The sequence below is a fragment of the Martes martes genome (genome assembly GCF_963455335.1).
Source record: "Martes martes genome assembly, chromosome: 1".
Lineage (NCBI taxonomy): Eukaryota > Metazoa > Chordata > Mammalia > Carnivora > Mustelidae > Martes > Martes martes.
The window spans coordinates 121,523,548-121,541,448 of record NC_137888.1 but is presented as its reverse complement, the minus strand read 5'-3'; the positions used below and the strand labels follow the sequence as shown (position 1 = coordinate 121,541,448).

The window sequence follows — 17,901 nt, the reverse complement described above, 5'->3', positions numbered from 1 at the left end:
GAGCCCTTGTGTATCATCAGTTTTCTACCCAAGGTCAGGCATGTGTTCGCCAGCTACCAGAGGGAACGGTTCTGTTTCAGTGGTTCCTGGTTGGTGGATTGCTTTGTTGTCTACTTGCCAAATGAACAGAAGCATCGTGCCAGAATGCCCTTTGGAAATATTTTAAAATAGAATGAAGAGTTTGGTCATGTTAAATATAAATTAGGAAGGAAGGTCACCTGTGGGTGGGGTGGGGCTAGAATTAGAAAGAAGATTCGGAGGTCACTGGGCCTCAGGTTATGAAATTGAAGCACAGATTGGGCTTCCAGCAATCTCTGTCAAAGAGAATGTGAGTGGATTCAGGCAAAATAAAAACATTCACGTGATCCAATAGCATCGAAACTGCATTTGGAGAAAAGCGCCTCCTGAGGGGGCAGGACACACAGCGCTAAATGTCCCCCGTGAGTGTCCTGCCTGCCTCCCCCACCCCACAGGCAGCAATAGTTCTGGCCTCACCTAGACCTTAGGAGCTCCTGCCAGCAGGGAGCCTCTGGGAATCTGAGCCAAGAGCTGGGTCAACATTGCCTTAGCCCCTAGCGAGAGTAGGCAGGCCACCCTCTGCCTCCAGGAGCACAGGGCAGCCCCTCCCCCCCCAGCTGTCGGTTTTCCTTTATGGGTCATTTCCCAAGGATTGTGTAACCAGAGTAGAGGTTGCCCCCACACCCCTATCTTCTACTAACCTCCTGCCCTGGGCTTACCTCTTCTGGAGAGGGAGTCGCTCCCCCACACACAGACAACACCTTTATTCCCACCGCCAGTGGGGCTAGTGAGGCTCTGACAAGGGGATCCATGGAGGGGCTGGTGGCCTGAGCATGTCCTGCTTTTCTTTAAGCTACAGTCACATCAGACATGCCATCAACATCCATGTATTAGTTCTGGGCTGGGGGGGGGGGGAGGGTGGATTGCTGAACACCCCCAGCCTTCTGTCTTCAAGGAAATTGGTGATCCAGGTTGAGGTTTGTAATCCGGTGTAGTAAGCTCTGATGAGGGTGAGCACTGAGGCTCCCCCAAGTGCCAGACAGGGCTCTAAATGCTTTGTGGTTGTTAACTCATTCAGGCTCAGAACAATGCTCTGACAAAGGTACCACAGATATTCCTATTTTGCATATGAGGGATTGAGGACTTTAAGAGAAAGGAAACTTGTCTAAGATCCCAGAATTGGTAATGAGAGGAGCCAGAATTTGAACCCCAAGTGGTCCTGCTCCAGAGTTCTAGAACTTGAGGAGCAGCAGTGAGGGAAGGCTTCTTGGAGTAGGTGAGGTCTGAGCGGAATGTTTCAGGATGGGGAAGAATCAACCAGGAGAATGGCAGGATAGGGGAGCTGGGTAGTCACTCTAGGAAGATCTGAGAGCTTGAATGATGGCAGAGGGCTGGGGAGTGTGCACTGGAATGCCAAGAAGGCCGATGTTACAGTGCCCAAAATGCAGGAGGAAAGGTAGGAAGTGTGGCCGGAGAGCTAAGCCCAGGCTGCATCATGGAGTCCCATAAACTATGTTCAGGTATTGACATGGGACAGGGAGCCACTGAAGGACTCAGGCAGAGGATCATGATCTGGGCAAGAGCATAGTTTAGGATGCTCCCCTTGGAGCCTGGATCAAAGGGGGAAGGTGGGAGGAGTGCATAGACAGGGCAAGGCAAGAATGGCTTTCCAGGTGTTAAATACACACACACACACACACACACACACACACAGGTGCGCTCAATAGTTAATCTGCTGTCATTGAAGGAAAGCTGCAGGACGGCTTCTTATTGGGAAGGACAACTTTCCCCTGTCTACTTCATGGCCTATTTCATACCTCACCTGCTCGAGCTGGGGTTTGATCCTCAGCCGGCTGTTTGAGTTGTTTCCTTAGCATTTTGTCAGCCCAGTGAGGCTCCATCTCCATCTGATTCTGGGTTTACTCCCCTCCCCAACCCCAAGTGGATCTGCTCTTCTCCAGGGCACCCCATGAGACCAGTTTCAGGTTCAAACACTACAAGACAAAGAAAGCAAAGCAAAGATACTGAACCAAAAAGCCACACATTCTTAGAATGATAAATTAAGAGGCAGACCATTTCTGCAGAGCACCAGAGCCTATGAAAAGAGGGAGTTGTGAACTGAGGGGCACACAAAGCCACTGGGGATGAGGGGGCCGAGGCTCTTCCGACTTTTCCAGATGCCACCTGTTGATAACCAGTCACTGCCGAGGATCCTTTTCCATCCTTAGGGCACAGCTGGCAAGAACTAGAGCACTGCAGGGGAAGTTAATGATAAGACACAGGATTGATGGTGTCCCCACTGGGGGCTATTCCAAGTTCATTATCCCTACTTCTCACAACAGATTAAGTGTTATGGCCCCATTTCAGAAATAAGGAGACGGGGGCTCAGGGACTTGCCCAAAATAAGCCTGTGCTCCTTCCTCCACACCAGCAACTCAGATTAGAAGGCATATTTGAAATGATTCAGACTTCCTTGCTTCTTGCCCTTCCTCCATTTATCCCTCATTTCATTTCTGAATAATGACTATTAGTTTTTTTTCCTGGTTCCTGGCCTCCTGCCTCCTCCCTGAGTGGTCAAAGGAAAGCAAGGACCTCCTGTAATTAACAAAACTTCCCGTCTGCTCGCAGGGCCCAGCCTGGGTTCCTGTTTTCACTTGTTTTTCCCTGCTGAATATTTGTTCTGCGTGTCTGCAGTCATTAAATGGTTGGGGTGGTTACTGTCCCATACCCATATGAGACACTGTGACTCTGTGGAATGGCCACATTCTTGAAGAATCCCCTGTTCTGATCTTCATAGCATCATGTCTGCCAATCTGTGAAGGAGGGGGAAAGAGTAAGACCTTTGGGACAAGGCACTCCTAGGTTCAAACCATAGTACAAATCCTAGCTGTGTGACCTTGGACAAAGTGATTTAATCCTTTAAGCCCCAATTCCCTCATGTATTGAAGTATACTTCCTTGTGATGTGGGTATTGGATTGGATTCTATATATATAGAACATACACATACAACATACACATACTATACACACACACACACACACACACACACACATATATACACACACATATATATGATATATAGAGATATAGAAAAGATATGTATATATAGATAGATGAGATGATAGCTATAGATATATAGATACAGATCTCCCTTAGTAAACCTAATAATAGGTTCTAATAGAACCTAATAGGTTCTCAACAAATCACAGTTCTCTTCTCTAGCTGGGCTGGCCTTGCACTTGGCATTGCCACAGTGCCAGCTTCATTTGAAACCTAAACCTGGGTGGCAGTTATGGCAGAGGACCCTTGAATGTGGCAAGTCTTCATCTGGCCCAACCCAGAGGGGCTGGCGGGTGTCCAGGTGAATGGCAAGGTGCCTGGAGTGCCAGAGCCAGCTTCCTCTTGAGGAATAGGCCTGGGCTTTGGACAAGGATTTCACTGATGTCCCAGCCTGCTAGGTGCCTGGAAATACTGGCTGACCCTCTGGGAGAATGGACTATTCCCAAAGGCCATCAATCTAGCAGCTTCGTGGCTCAGAGAGAAGAATCCCTGTGGACACAGCACAGCTTTTCAAAAGAAAATGAGTGTGTCACTCTTTGCTGGACCCCCAGGAAGCCACCCCCTGTCCCCGTGATAATGCTAACACCATTCTGTGTTCTACACAGAGACCGGTTACCCTTAGTCATGTCATGGGGCTGGGGACACTGCAATTTAAAGCAAAACAAAACAAAAAACCTACTTTGGTAGGTCTTATTGATCCTGCAAGAACTATATTGATGGCTAAGTCAGTACCCACCTTCATGCCCTGTGGCAGCCCTCAGGATGCTCAGGTGGCCAGACTAGGGTATTAACTGGAGATTCAACACCTAGCCTAGCCATCCTCTCCTTAGGTGGCTACAGTGGGAACGCGCCCTCTGCTGATTGGCATGGGATACTGCTGATTCAAACTTGTGGAAGAACTGTTTGATTTTTTTTTTTTTTTTTTAAGTTTATTGAAGTAATCTCTACACCCAGGGTGCCTGGGGCTCAGTTGGTTAAGCACCTGCCTTTGGCTCAGGTCATGATGGATCAAGCCCCACATCGGGGAGCCTGTTTCTCCCTCTGCCTGCCGTTCCTGCTGCTTGTGCTCTCTGTTAAATAAATAAATCTAAAAAACAACAACAACAAAAAACAAACAAACAAACAAGAAAAAAAAAAAAAAACTCCACTCCCAGCATGGGACTCAAACTCACAACCTCCAGATCAAGAGTCACATGCTCTTCCAACTGAGCCAGCCAGGCACCCCATGATTTTCCTGTTCAGCCCTTATGTGAAGTTTGGATCAGCTTCCTCCACAAGGCTTATCATTCTGTCTCCTGTTTCTCAGGTGCTAGACCCTGTGGTGACCCTGAGGAAAAGTCAGTAGACCCCGCCCTCAAGGTGTTCATAGTTGCCTGAGGGAGGCAGGTAGGCAGACAGCAGCAGCAGCTCCATGACTCTGCTGTAGCAGGGATGGTGCAGGGTGGAGTTGGGGAGAGGTAGGGAGGTAGAAGGACATGAGGAACATAAGTGGTATTTTAGAAGAATGGACTTGCCTCTGCTTGAATCTGAAATGGATGATTTGTGCAGCTCTCAGAACAGGGCAGCTCTATGGCTGAGCACGCTCAGGTGGCAAGTCCACGGCAAGGGAGAAGCCTGCTCAGAGGATGACTCTGGGATCACCACATATACCCGGGCACTCCCAAACCCAGCAGAGGGGTTGGTGCTCGTGACCAGACCTCCCAGGCCAGAGAAACCGTGCTCAGTGCATGGAGGGCAGAAGGGAACTGGATCACAGGGGAAGAGCAGCAGTGAAGGCAGCAGTACCTGTGTAGGCAGACTCCGTGCAGAAATAATTACAATGTTAGGAATTATAATAAAAGCTATCCTGGACTGAACATCCTTTAAGCACTAGATTTGTTATATACATTACCTTATTTAAGCCCTCGGATAGGTAGATACTAATATCCCCATTATTTTAAATGAGGAAATAAAGTCCAGAAAGGGGACGTAAACCATCCAAAGTTGTATTCTGTAGTCTGCACTGGAATTGGGGTACAGCAATCCATGCCCCTTATCTTTCAAAGATGCCACGTAGCCTTGGGTGAGAATCCTGCCTGGGAAGGGCTGAATTTTTCCACATGGGCTAAAATACTGCAGTAACAAAGGACTCCAAAATCCCTGTGGTTTAATGCTTAAAACTTTATTATTCTCTCACATCAAGCCCAAGAGGTGGAGTGAAGTTTCTCCCTTCAACACCCTAGCCACCAAAGTGCAAGTGGGGGTGGAGGGAAAGGCTGGAGCTTCCTGCAGGGCTCTTTAGGGCCTCAGCCCAGGAGCCCCGGCTCACTTCCTCTCGAAGTTCATTGGCCAGACGCAGTCACGTGCCCCCCTCACCACCAACACGGCAAGTGGCTGAGACCAAGTGTAGCCTCCAGGATGCCGAGCATGCAAAGGAGAGCAGGGCTTAGTGAGCACTGATAATGACTCCCAAAGAGCCTTGCCTGAAAAGACAGTGGATGAAAAGTAACCTGAGGAGTAATCTGGCAAAGACACTGAGTCAAATGTGGACCAAGGGGGAACATTTACTCGTTAATCTAATGGGATTACAGGCACTAGGGCTAGGTTTTGGGATAAGAGCTGGAGTCCCAGTCCTCAGGGAGCTCATGGTCACTGTGCTGTAATCATCGTACTACCATTTCATAAGCACTATAGGAGCCCAGTGGGGACCTAAAAGAGGGAAGCTGGGGTGCCCTCAAGGAGGAGGTAACAGTAAAACAGATGGCAGTTGAAGAAGGCAAAAAGTAAGCTCTCAGTTGGCTAGGGATCACATTAAAGGGACCTTATGTGGGTCAGTATCATCAACAGTGCTCAGGGGACACCTACCTCCTTTTAGAGTCCAGGCACAGAACAGGGAACTCTTAAAAAGACAAGCCAGATCAGGGAAAAGTTAATATAGATGGATTTTTCCTTAAACTCTTAACAGCATACTCTATCTCCTTCATGGCAAGAGAAATGTAAATTAAAACTACACCAAGGTAGCATTTATCACCTATCAGACTGGCAAAAATCCCCAACGACAGCATATTCTCTTGAGGTTTTGAGAAAAGAGGCATTCCCACACACTGGGAGAGGGAGTGTGTATTGATATCATTCCTAGCAATGGGGAATTGGGCAACATTTGTCAAAATTTAAGGTGCATATACTGTTGGACCTAACAATTTCACAAGGAGGAATTTATCCAGTAGATACATATATTTGCACACATATGAAATGTGTACAAGATTATTCATTGTGGCATTATTAGTAAAAGATTGGAAATTATCCAGATGTCCATAAGAAACTGGTTAAATATAATTTATATACACAGAATATTATACAGCAGTAAAAAAGGAGGAAGCTTGTGATGTGCTAGTACAGAAAGTCTCTAAGATATGAGCTAAGTTAAAAAAAAAGTACAATAAAGTATTGTACTTTTTATTTTTATTTTATTGTACTTTTTATTTTACAAAATGAAGTATGTAAAAATCTACCATTGGTAGATGAAAGGAGAAAAAAGGAAATCTGTATTCATAAGAATGCTAAAAAGCTCTCAGGACAGGCTTGGTAATGCTGCAGTAACAAGTGTCTAAGACATTTCAGTGCCTTATACAGCTTTTTTTTTTTATTGTTCCCATCTAGTGACCATTATTATATATGGGCTTTGGCTCTGAGCCACATACTACCCCACTGTGAGACCCAGGCTGATGGACCAGGCCCTAAGGGAACCTGGCAGGTTTCACTTCAGAGGGAAAGGAATACGGCAAACTGGGAACTGGCTGTGAAACTTCCATATGAGTGTGAACCAAATAATGCTTCTGCCCACATTTCATTGGCTGATGAAGTCACAGGAGCACCACTGAGTACAACAAGGCAAAAAATGTTTACCTTGCCAGGCAGGGTTCTGTACGTCACATAGTCAAGCCTATGGACACTAGGACAGGCATGTATAAGCCTCCCACTGGGAGGCGAAGCAACTAATATGAACAATAATGCAATCTGGCCCTAAGAAATTATGTAACAGTCACTACTTATGGGATGGGATATTGGAAACTGGGTAGATAGGGATAAGATGGACACTTTCACTTAGTACATATGTATATTTGAATTATGTGAATATATTATCCAAAAAAATGCTGCCCAGTAGCTACTTAAAAATATATCCAGATCAGGGGCACCTGGCTTGCTCATTTGGAACAGCACACAACTCTTGACTCAGTTAGGGTTGTGAGTTCGAGTCCCACATTGAGTATAGAGATTACTTAAAAATAAATAAGTAAAAATATATCCAGATCTCCTTTTCCTGTGATATGAACTTTGGACACATCACCTGAATGCACTGATAAGCTCCTGACGTCTTACTGATAATATTCCTGCTCAGAGGTATGTGAAGATCAGCTAGTGGAACCTGTACCAGGGCAGCTCTCCCTGCCCGATGCCTGCGAGAGCAACTGCCGGGGCTTTTCAGGGAGAAGCAGGAATTTGTATCTGGTGTGTCTGGTTTGAGGACTCAAGGGACTGGGTGAGGAGCATTGTAGCCCCCGGACCTTTACCGAGCTCGGGATACCAGGGACTCTGAGCGGAATGAACAGATAATAGGCCTGGGACAGCTGGCGGGAATATACACCAAAAGTGAACAAACTCCCGGGAAAGCAGAGTAGGGCACTGGGGAAGCAAGACCAGGAATGAGATCTAAGAGAGAAGGAGAGCCATTAACTGAAATGTGAGCTGTAAGGTTGGTAGCTAAGAAGGTGGCATGAATCAGGAAAGGGAGCACAAGGTAAGCTGAGGAGCAGTTCAAGGCCAAACACAAGACCAGGGAAATGAGCCAAAGTCCCACGTTTCTGGGCAGCCAGCTGAGGAGGCAGGCTGTCTGAGGGCTGAAAGGCTACTTACGACCTCACAGCAGCGCAGAGCAGGGACCACCCCAGGCTAGACCACAGGAGCCCTGGGACGGGCCTTCAGAATCCCATCCTGTGGCTCAAGGGTTTCTAACCCCCTGGGGATCTTATAGGGGAGGCCTAAAAGCCCCCCAGGGGTAGCAGGAATTATTTGAGGGGTTAACACTCAGCACTGGGTTAACATTATAGGCCAAGTGATGAATCGCTGAACACTGTATCAAAAACTAATGAGGTACTATACGGTAGCTAACTGAACATAATAAAAAAAAAATTAGAGTGTAAAAAAAATAAAAAATAAAAAAATAAAAGTCATCCGTGCACATGGCTGCTGCACTTGTAGACACCCTGGAGACACTGGGCCTTCCTGACCTGTCCATGCAGACAGTGGGCTCCATTGTTGGTCAGTGTCCCCCACGACACCCCCTTTCCTCCTCCAGTACCACTTCAACCCCTCGCAGTCTGTCCTGGTGATGGAAGGTGACGACATTGGGAACATCAATCGTGCCCTCCAGAAGGTGTCCTACATCAACTCCAGGCAGTTCCCGACGGCGGGTGTGCGGCGTCTGAGAGTCTCCTCCAAAGTCCAGTGAGTAGACAGACTCTGGTCAGCCAGGGGCCCAGCTGAGGCAGTGGGGATGGTCCCTGGGGAATGTTCCCTGGCAAAACAGATTCATCTTTCTTCAACTATTTGCAGTTTCTCTGCTACCCCTAGGAGGAGGCCCCAATGGATCTTGTTCTCTTCTTGTTTTCTTCTTAAAGAAAATATTCGGTTGCTTTGCCAACACAAATTCAGCTTTCTGTATTTAATCCAGAATCTGATGTAGTACTGCATCCTGTAAATTCGCAGAAAGCTCGGTTTTTAGTGGTTGGATCTGAGGTTATAGTAGCCGGTACATAGTCGGTACTTGAAAAATGTTTAAGAAATTGGATTAAATCAACCAACCCAGCTTTGTAGAGCAGCGAAATACCACAGGTCTTCGAGAGAAAGAGAGGGTATAGTTCTTGTCCCCAGGGTTCAGAGCCCAGTAAAGGAGAGACTATTTATGAGTGAAACCTGAGGATAACTCCCATCTTGGTCTGTCAAATCATTTCTCAGCCATGACAACTGCCTGGTGGGACCCCAGAAAAACTCCTGGGAGGCAGAAAGGGGAGTCCCCTAACCCCCGGAGCCAGGATAAGCCAGCAGGACAGGAAGAAGGCTGGGAAAGACCAGTCTGCTGACTGCCACGTTACTGGGGCCAGGGACAGGTGCCAGGCTAAACCCCACAGGCAGCACTGAGATTCAGCAGCTCTAGGGACAAGGAGGTATGCCCCCCTTCACACTAAGGGCCCCCACTGGAGGCCTGCAATAGGGAGCAAGCATCTCCAGCTCAGCTCCACACTGCAGTCAAGTAGAGGGACCAGGCTTCCGTGAAGCGACGAGGGACACAGTACCCTCTGGGACTGGTGCAGCAGAGGCCAGGTAAAACCAGGAGCAGGAGCATACCATGCTCCCACATCTCTCCCACCACACAGAAGAGGAGGGAGTGGCTCAGCATGGTGTCCATCCAGACGGTACTTCCCCCGGGAACTTACCAAAGGGATACAGGTTGATGGCCGCCATCAGCTGGAGTCCACCCAGTGTTCCCAGTGCGGCCCTCTGGGCCCCGGAGCTCTAGCCTAGGTCTTTGGCTTAGGTGAGCAGCACAGAGTGCCAATGACTCGTGTGCCTGATGCGGTACGATGAGGGTGTCGGATCCACCTACATTTACTGAGTTCCAACCGTGAGGCAGACTCAGGGCTCGGCTTCTTTTTTATATGCCATCACATTTAATCCTTGCTCTAATGAGGGAATTAATTATGGTCACCCCCACTGTATAGATGGAGAAACTGAGGTTCCCAGGAGTCCCACCTTGCCCAGGGTCACCCAGCCCCGCTGCGGCTGAGCCAGGCCATGGACCTTTTCTCACTTCCCAGGCCTTGCTTGTGAGGTCACAGCTGTCTGCCTCCCAGGTATTTCTGTGGCAGCATACCAGGAGAAAAGAGAGGATCCGTGGCACACCTGCCCCAGGGGCACTGTGGGAGCTCCTCATCGAGAGACAACAGACACGAGCATGGGAGACTTCAGCCCTGGGGTCTCAGCACGATGCCTGTACCCAACCAGTTAGATGGCAGTTTGCATACAAAAATCATAGTGCTATACCAAGCAGTGGCTAATTAATGTTACCACTGATTACTTTGTTAAAGGATAATTAGAGGTTTAACAGTTACTTGTCTCTGGTACCGAAGATTCCCAGTTCTCCCAGAAGCCAATCCTCTTAAGTCCCTGGATGGCTATTAGTTTGACTGTGCTGTGGCTTTCAGTCTGAATGTCTGTTGACACGTTCCGAGACTCCAAGGCAGTCTGGAGACCTTGAGACCTTAGCAAGGGCTAGAGGTGGTTGTGTGTCTCCTCATCCCCAGTCCCGTGGTGGTAGATGCATTCGTGGCTCACTCTTCAGTGCCGTGACCCCAGCTGTTTTCCCAGGTGCTTTGGAGAAGATGTGTGCATCAGTGTCCCCGATGTGGATGCCTTTGTGATGGTGCTGCAGGCCATTGAGCCCCAGATCAGCCTCCAGGGCACAGACCGCCTCTGGAGACCCGCCGCCCAGTTTGAAAGTGCCCGAGGGGTGACCCTCTTCCCCGACCTCAAGATCGTGAGCACCTTTGCCAGAGCTGAAGCCCCGGGTGACCTGAGGACCACAGGTACAGATGTGCGCTGGGTTGTGGGACAGGAGCCTTCTGTTCTCAGAGCCACGCCAAGTCCCCCTGCAGGACAGCAGCACTGTTTACCACAGCAGTGGTAAACAATTGCGAAGCAAACAAACCTGCAAACAACACAGATAACAGGAGGGAAATGAGCCATTTGGCAAATAATTGGTCCATGCATGTACATGATAAGATGTTGGAGGGAGGGCATTTATGTCAAAGAGTAAAAGAAAGAAAGCAAGTTGCAAATTACACAGTTCCGACAACACACACAGAAAAATGGCAAGAAGAAAACACACCTGACACTAGCAGTGCCGCTCTCTGAGACGCAGAAGAGCCCATTTGTCTCTGCTCCCCTTCACTTAGCTGCAAATGCAGAATGTTCAATAGTGCGCACGTGTTATTGTGATAATCAGAAGAGAAGCTAAAGAGGCACAAAGGAAAAATCTAGCTGTGCCTTAGTAGACATACGGTAAAACTCGTGTCTGATCCACCAGATTAGTATAAGTTCTCAGGAAACTTTCCAGCATTATTGGAAGGGCTTCCTGGTGGAGGTGGCATTATTGGTATGTTCTGCCAGGGAGAAACACTCCGTTGCATGAAAAGCTACAGTGCACTCAGCTGGCGGGGCATGGGGGTAAGAGGAAGGTTAAAGAAGGAAGAAAGGGAAACCCAGGGCCCAGAGCTATAGGGGAAATACCCATTGAACCGTCCTCTGCAGCCTCCTCCGGGAGTGGACTTCCAGCTCTCCCTCTCGGCCTCCAGGAGCAGCTGCTGCTGATGTGCTGGTGGAAGTGGGCCTGAGCCCCTGAAGGGCTGTTCCTCTAGTAGTCCGAGTTACTCACTTCCTTAAACCACCCTGGTCCCTAGCGAACGGCGTGCCTCCAATGCAGCCCTCCCTAACTCATGACAGTAGATGGTATCTTACCAGGTGTCCCTGCCAGGACAGGGCCCTAGCCTCGTGACACTCCAGACGCATTAGGGCCTATGAGCTTCCCCTTCTTCCCCTTGTCCTCATTTGGAGCCACAGTCAGATGGAAAAAGGAAGGGCCTCTGCCCATGGTGGTTGCAGGCTGTAACTAGGAGCTCGTGGATGTGCTAGGCCTGCCGTTGGCTGACAGGCGATGCCAGGAAAAGCAATTACCTGGGCTCTCACTTTCTGTTTGTGAGAGGTGTGGGCAGAGCACAGAGCCACCTGCCCGAGCTGTTACAGGTACTCTTTAAATCTTCTTCTTATTGTTGTTAGAATAATTGTTATTGTGGACACCTTAAGTAAGCAGGCTCATGGCATTTGCCAGCAGGCTTCAGTGACCCGCCCCAGCATCACCTTCTGTCCCTACTGACCTCCTGCTCTTTGTGCTGTTTCTGTACCAAAGACAGGCGAGTCCCCCGTGTACACTCCTCTCTCTCATACCTCTGTGTTCTTGCTTTTGCTCGTGCCCTACCTTCTGCCTGGCAGGGCCCTGACCTTCCCCATCCGCATTACTGCTGGTAAGTGTCTCCCCCACCAGTACCCTGCCCCCTCGACTGGGCCAGCTCTCCTGCTCTGTAAGCCCCCCATGACTGATGCTTCTCTGCCCCCACCCCCATGTTTGCTAACCCTTGGTGGCAGTTATCAGTTAATTAAGCCCGACCAGGGGCTCCCTGAGGGCTCAACCATGGCAGATTCAACCAGCACAGTCCCTTCAGTGCAGTAGGAATCCAGAGACGTACGGATGGAAGATAGAAGCTATAATATAGCCCCAGAAGAGCAATGAGAAAATGCTCCACAGTTACACCATGTCCCCTTCATAGTGTGAGCTATCAGCCGGCCACACGGGGACATAGGAGTAAGGATGACCTAAAGTGACCTGATAAGAAGCTGGCAAAAAACTCCTGAAACCAAGCAAAGGCCATCTGAAATACAGATACACTATGCTATCGCTAACGATAGGCCTTCCGTGTAGATTAATGTGATTTTAGATTTTGCTGGTGAAACCTGAAGCCTTTGAGATCAACAAGCACCTAAAAATTAAGCATATGAAATTATTTATAATAATGTATAACTATCTGGTGAGAGCAAAAAATATTTATGGTATCACTAAAAAATTAAAATAGAAAATAATTATTTAAAATAATATTCTCTAGTAAGTCCTTTTAATTTCCATTTCATAAATGTTTTATAGTATACAAAATATATTAGTCCACTTTATAAATAAATAACTATACATATTGAAATGATCTAAGTTCAGAAATTTTTCCCAAAAAGGCTGCAAGATCAAAAGCATTTGAAGACTACTAGCCCTAATGTTATGAATTTATAAACTGTGGAATCAGAATGTCATGGCTTCTGTCCCAGCGCTTCCCCTAATTTCTGTGTAAGCCTGGGCAATCCACGCTACCCTCTGGACCTTCCACTTCACCATTGGTGGAATGGGAATAATATTAGTACCCCATTTAATAGCTGTCAGGATTATTTGCACAGTGCCTGACTCATAGCAAAGCACTCCATAAATACCAATCACTTTTATTATTTTTTTAAATCCAGTATAGTTAACATGCAGTGTTATATTAGTTTCCACTGTACAAAGTAATGATTCAACAATCCTGTACATCATCCAGTGTTCATCACAAGTGCACTTCTTAATCCCCATCACCTATCGCACCCACCCCCACCCACTTCCCCGCTGATAACCATCAATTTATTCTCAAGAGTTAAGGGTCTGTGTTTTGGTTTGTCTTTCTTCTTTGTACATTTGTTTCTTAAATTCCACACTTAATTACATTAAGTGTAACTATACGGTATTTGTCTTTTTCTGACTTCCTGCATTTCAGGATCCATCCACGCTGTTGCAAATGACAAGATTTCATTCTTTTTTATGGCTGGGTAACATTCCATTGTGTATGTCTGTATATACACACACATGGTGGAATATTATTGCATACATACATGTATATACATACATACACATATGCACACACACACCACCTCTTCTTTATCCATTCATCTATTGATGGCCACTTGGACTGCTTCCATAATTTGGCTATGGTAAATAACGCTGCAATAAAAGGAGGGGTGCATAGGTCTTTTCAAATTAGTGTTTATGCATTCTTTGGGTAAATATCTGGTAGTGGAATTACTGGATCCTATGGTCATTCTATTTTTAACTTTTTGAGGAGCCTCCACACTGTTCCCCACAGTGGCTGTGCTCGTTTGCATTTCCACCAACAACAGTGCATGAGGACTCCCTTTCTCTACAGCCTCGTTACTTGTTTCTTGTGTTGTTATTGTTGTTTATTTTCGCCATTCTGACAGGTGTGAGGTGATGTCTCATTACGATTTTGATTTGCATTTCCCTGATGATGAGTGATGTGGAACATCTTCTCATGTGTCTGTCAGCCATCTGGATGTCTTCTTCGAAAAATGTTTGTTCATGTCTTCTGACCTTTATTCATTGGATTATTTGTCTTGGGGTGTGTTTAGTTGTATGTAAGTTCTTTATATATTTTGGATACGAATCTTTTACCAGATATGTCATATGCAAATATCTTTTCCCTTTCAGTAGTTTTAATTATTTGCTTCCTCAGCTGTGCAAAAGTTTTTTACGTTGACGTAGTCCCAATTTTACTTTTGTTTTTGTTTACCTTGCCTCGGGAGACATATCTAGAAAAATGTTGCTATGGCTGGTGTCAGAGAAATTACTGCATGTGCTCTCTTCTAGGATTTTTATGGCTTCTGGTCTCTCAGGTATGTCTTTAATCCATGTTGAGTATGGTGTAAGAAAGCAGTCCAGTTTCCTTCTTTTACATATAGCCCACCAGTTTTCCCAACATTTGTTGAAGAGATTATGGTTTTCCCATTATATAGTCTTGTCTCCTTTGTTGTAGATTAATTGACTTAAAAGCATGGGTTTATTTCTGGGGTCTCCACTCTGTTCTGTTGATCTGTGTGTCTGTTTTTGTGCCAGTACCATACTGTTTTGATTACCACAGCTCTGTAGAACACATTGAAATCTGGGATTGTGATGCCTCCAGTTATGTTCTCCTTTTTCAAGATTGCTTTAGCTATTTGGGGTCTTCTTTGATTCCACACAAATTTTAGGATTGCTCTTCTATAAAAAATGCTGTCAGTGTTTTGATAGGGATTGCATTAAATCTGTAGATTGCTTTGGGAAGGATGGACATTTTAACAGTATTTGTTCTTCCAGTCCATGAGCAGGGAATGTCTTCTCCTTTGTTTATGTCATCTTCAGTTTCTTTCCTCAATATTTTATAGTTTATAAGAGTACAGGTCTTTTACCTCCTTGGTTAAGTTTATTCCTAAGTATTTTATTATTTTAATGCAATTGTAAATAGGATTGTTTTCTTTTGTAAAGATTTTATTTGAGAGCACAAATAAGAGAAAGAAAGAGCACACATGGGTGGTGGGGGGGGTGGGGTGGAGAAGGGCAGCGGGAGAAGGATAAGCAGATGCCCCACTGAGTAGGGAGCCTGATGCAGGGCTCAATCCCAGGACCCCGGGATCATGATCTGAGTTGAACGCAGACTCTTTTTTGTTGTTGTTGTTGTTGTTAATGTTAGTTACCATACAGTACGTCATTAGTTTTTGATGTAGTGTTTCATTGTTCATTGTTTGCATATAACACCCAGTGCTCCATGCAATACGTGCCTTCCTTAATACCTACCACCGGACCAACCCATCCCTCTACCCTCCTCCCCCCTAAAACCTTCAGTTTGTTTCTCCGAGTCCAATCTCTCATGCTTCATCTCCCCATCCGATTTCCCCCCCTCACTTTTCTCTTCCTTCTCCTAATGTCCTCCATGCTATTCTTTATGTTTCACAAGTAAGTGAAACCATATGATAACTGACTCTCTCTGCTTGACTTATTTCACTCAACATTATCTCCTCCAGTCCCACCCATGTTGATGCAAAAGTTGGGTATTCATCATTTCTGTTGGCTGAGTAATACTGCATTGTATATATGGACCATATCTTCTTTATCCATTTGTCAGTTGAAGGGCATCTTGGCTCTTTCCACAGTTTTGTTATTCTGGACATTGCTGCTATGAACATTGGGGTACAGATGGCCCTTCTTTTCACTACACCTGTATCTTTGGGGTAAATACCCAGTGGTGCAATTGCTGGGTCATAAGGTAGTTCTATTTTTAATTTTTTGAGGAACCTCCATACTGTCTTCCAAAGTGGCTGTGCCAACTTGCATTCCCTTTTCTCCACATCCTCTCCAACATTTGTTGTTTCTTGCCTTGTTAATTTTGGCCATTCTAACTGGTGTAAGGTGGTATCTCAATGTGGTTTTGATTTGAATTTCCCTGAAGGCTAATTATGATGAACACTTTTTCATGTGTCTGTTAGTCATTTGTATGTCTTCTTTGGAGAAGTGTCTGCTCAAGTCTTCTGCCCACTTTTTGATTTGTTTTTTTGGGTGTTAAGTTTGAGAAGTTCTTTATAGATTGTGGATATCAGCCCTTTGTCTGTAGTGTCATTTGAAAATATCTACTCCCATTCTGTGGGTTGCCTCTTTGTTTTATTGACTGTTTCCTTGATGCTGTGGAGAAGTTCTTTATCTTGATGAAGTCCCAAAAGTTGATTTTTGCTCATGTTTCCCTTGCCTTTGGAGACGTGTCTTGAAAGAAGTTGCTGTGGCCGACGTCGAAGAGGTTACTGCCTATGTTCCCCTCTAGGATTTTGATGGATGCCTGCCTCTCATTGAGGTCTTTCATCCATTTTGACTTTATCTTTGTGTATGGTGTAAGAGAATGGTTGAGTTTCATATTCTATATATAGCTGTCCAGTTTTCCCAGCACCATTTATTGAAAAAACTGTCTTTTTTCCTTTGGGTATTTTTTCCTGCCTTGTCAAAGATTATTTGACCAGAGTTGAGCGTCCATATCTGGGCTCTCTATTCTGTTCCATCAACTATATGTCTGTTTTTGTGCCAGTACCATGCTATCTTGGTGATCACAGCTTTGTAATAAAGCTTGAAATCAGGCAACATGATGCCCCAGCTTTGTTTTTCTTTTTCAACATCTCCTTGGTGATTCAGGGTCTTTTCTGGTTCCATACAAATTTTAGGATTTTTTGGCAGACTCTTAACCAACTGAGCCACCCAGGCATCCCAAATGAGATTATTTTCTTAATTTCCTTTTTCTGCTGTTTTGTTATTAGTGTATAGAAATTCAAGCAATTTCTGTATTCTATTTTGCAACCATACTGAATTCATTTATCAGTTCTAGTAGTTTTTTGGTGGAATCTGTAGAGCTTACTAGACATAGTATCATGTCATCTGCAAATACTCAAAGTTTTACTTCTTCCTTACCAACTTGGATGCCTTTTATTTATTTTTGTTACATGATTGCTGTGGCTAGGACTTCCAGTACTGTGTTGAGTAAAAGTGGTAAGAGTGGATATTCTTGTCTAGGGAAAAGTTCTCAGTTTTTCACCAATAAATACGATATACTTGTAGGTTTTTCCTATGTAGCCCTTATTATATTGAGGTTTCTTCCCTCTAACCCTACTTTCTTGAGAGTTTTTATCATGAATGGATGTTGTACTTTGTCAGATGCTTTGTCTGCAGCTATTGAAATGATCATATGGTTTTTATCCTTTTCTCTTATTGATGTGATGTACCACATTGATATGTGAATACTGAACCACTCTTGCATCCCAGGAATAAATCCAACTTGATCATGGTGACTGATTTCTTTAATGTATTGTTGGATTTGGTTTGTTAATGTTTTGTTGAGGATTTTTGCATCTTTACTCATCAGGAATATGGACCTATAGTTTTATTTTTTGATAGTGTCTTTATCTGGTTTTGGTATCAGGGTGATGCTGACATCATAGAATGAATTTGGATGCTTTCCTTCACTTTTTTTGGGAATAGTTTGAGGAGAATAGGTATTAACTCTTTAAATGTTTAAAAGAATTCACCTGTGAAGCATGTGGTCCTGGACATTTGTTTGTTGGGAGGTGTTTGATTACTGATTCAGTTTCATTGCTGGTAATTGGCATGCTCAAATTTTCTGTTTCTTCCTGATTCTGTTTTGAGAAGTTATAGGTTTCTAGGAATTTATCCATTTCTTCTAGGTTATCTAATTTGTTGGCATATGATTTGTCATAAACAATCTCTTACAACTCTTTGTATTTCATAGTCTTGGCTGTTTTTTCTCCTCTTTTATTTCTGACTTTATTTTAGC

General features: G+C 45.3%; 1 protein-coding gene across 1 annotated transcript in view; it reads left to right on the top strand.

The window, feature by feature from the left end:
- Positions 1–17,901, top strand: part of CLSTN2 (calsyntenin 2) — a gene marked incomplete at both ends in the record, with an annotated part of 132,826 nt that overhangs the window by 106,430 nt on the left and 8,495 nt on the right. The window contains 2 exons of the mRNA XM_080807148.1: positions 8,415–8,563; positions 10,484–10,701. Of these exons, the coding sequence (XP_080663274.1) occupies positions 8,415–8,563; positions 10,484–10,701 (367 nt within the window). The remainder of the gene's footprint in view (positions 1–8,414; positions 8,564–10,483; positions 10,702–17,901) is intronic.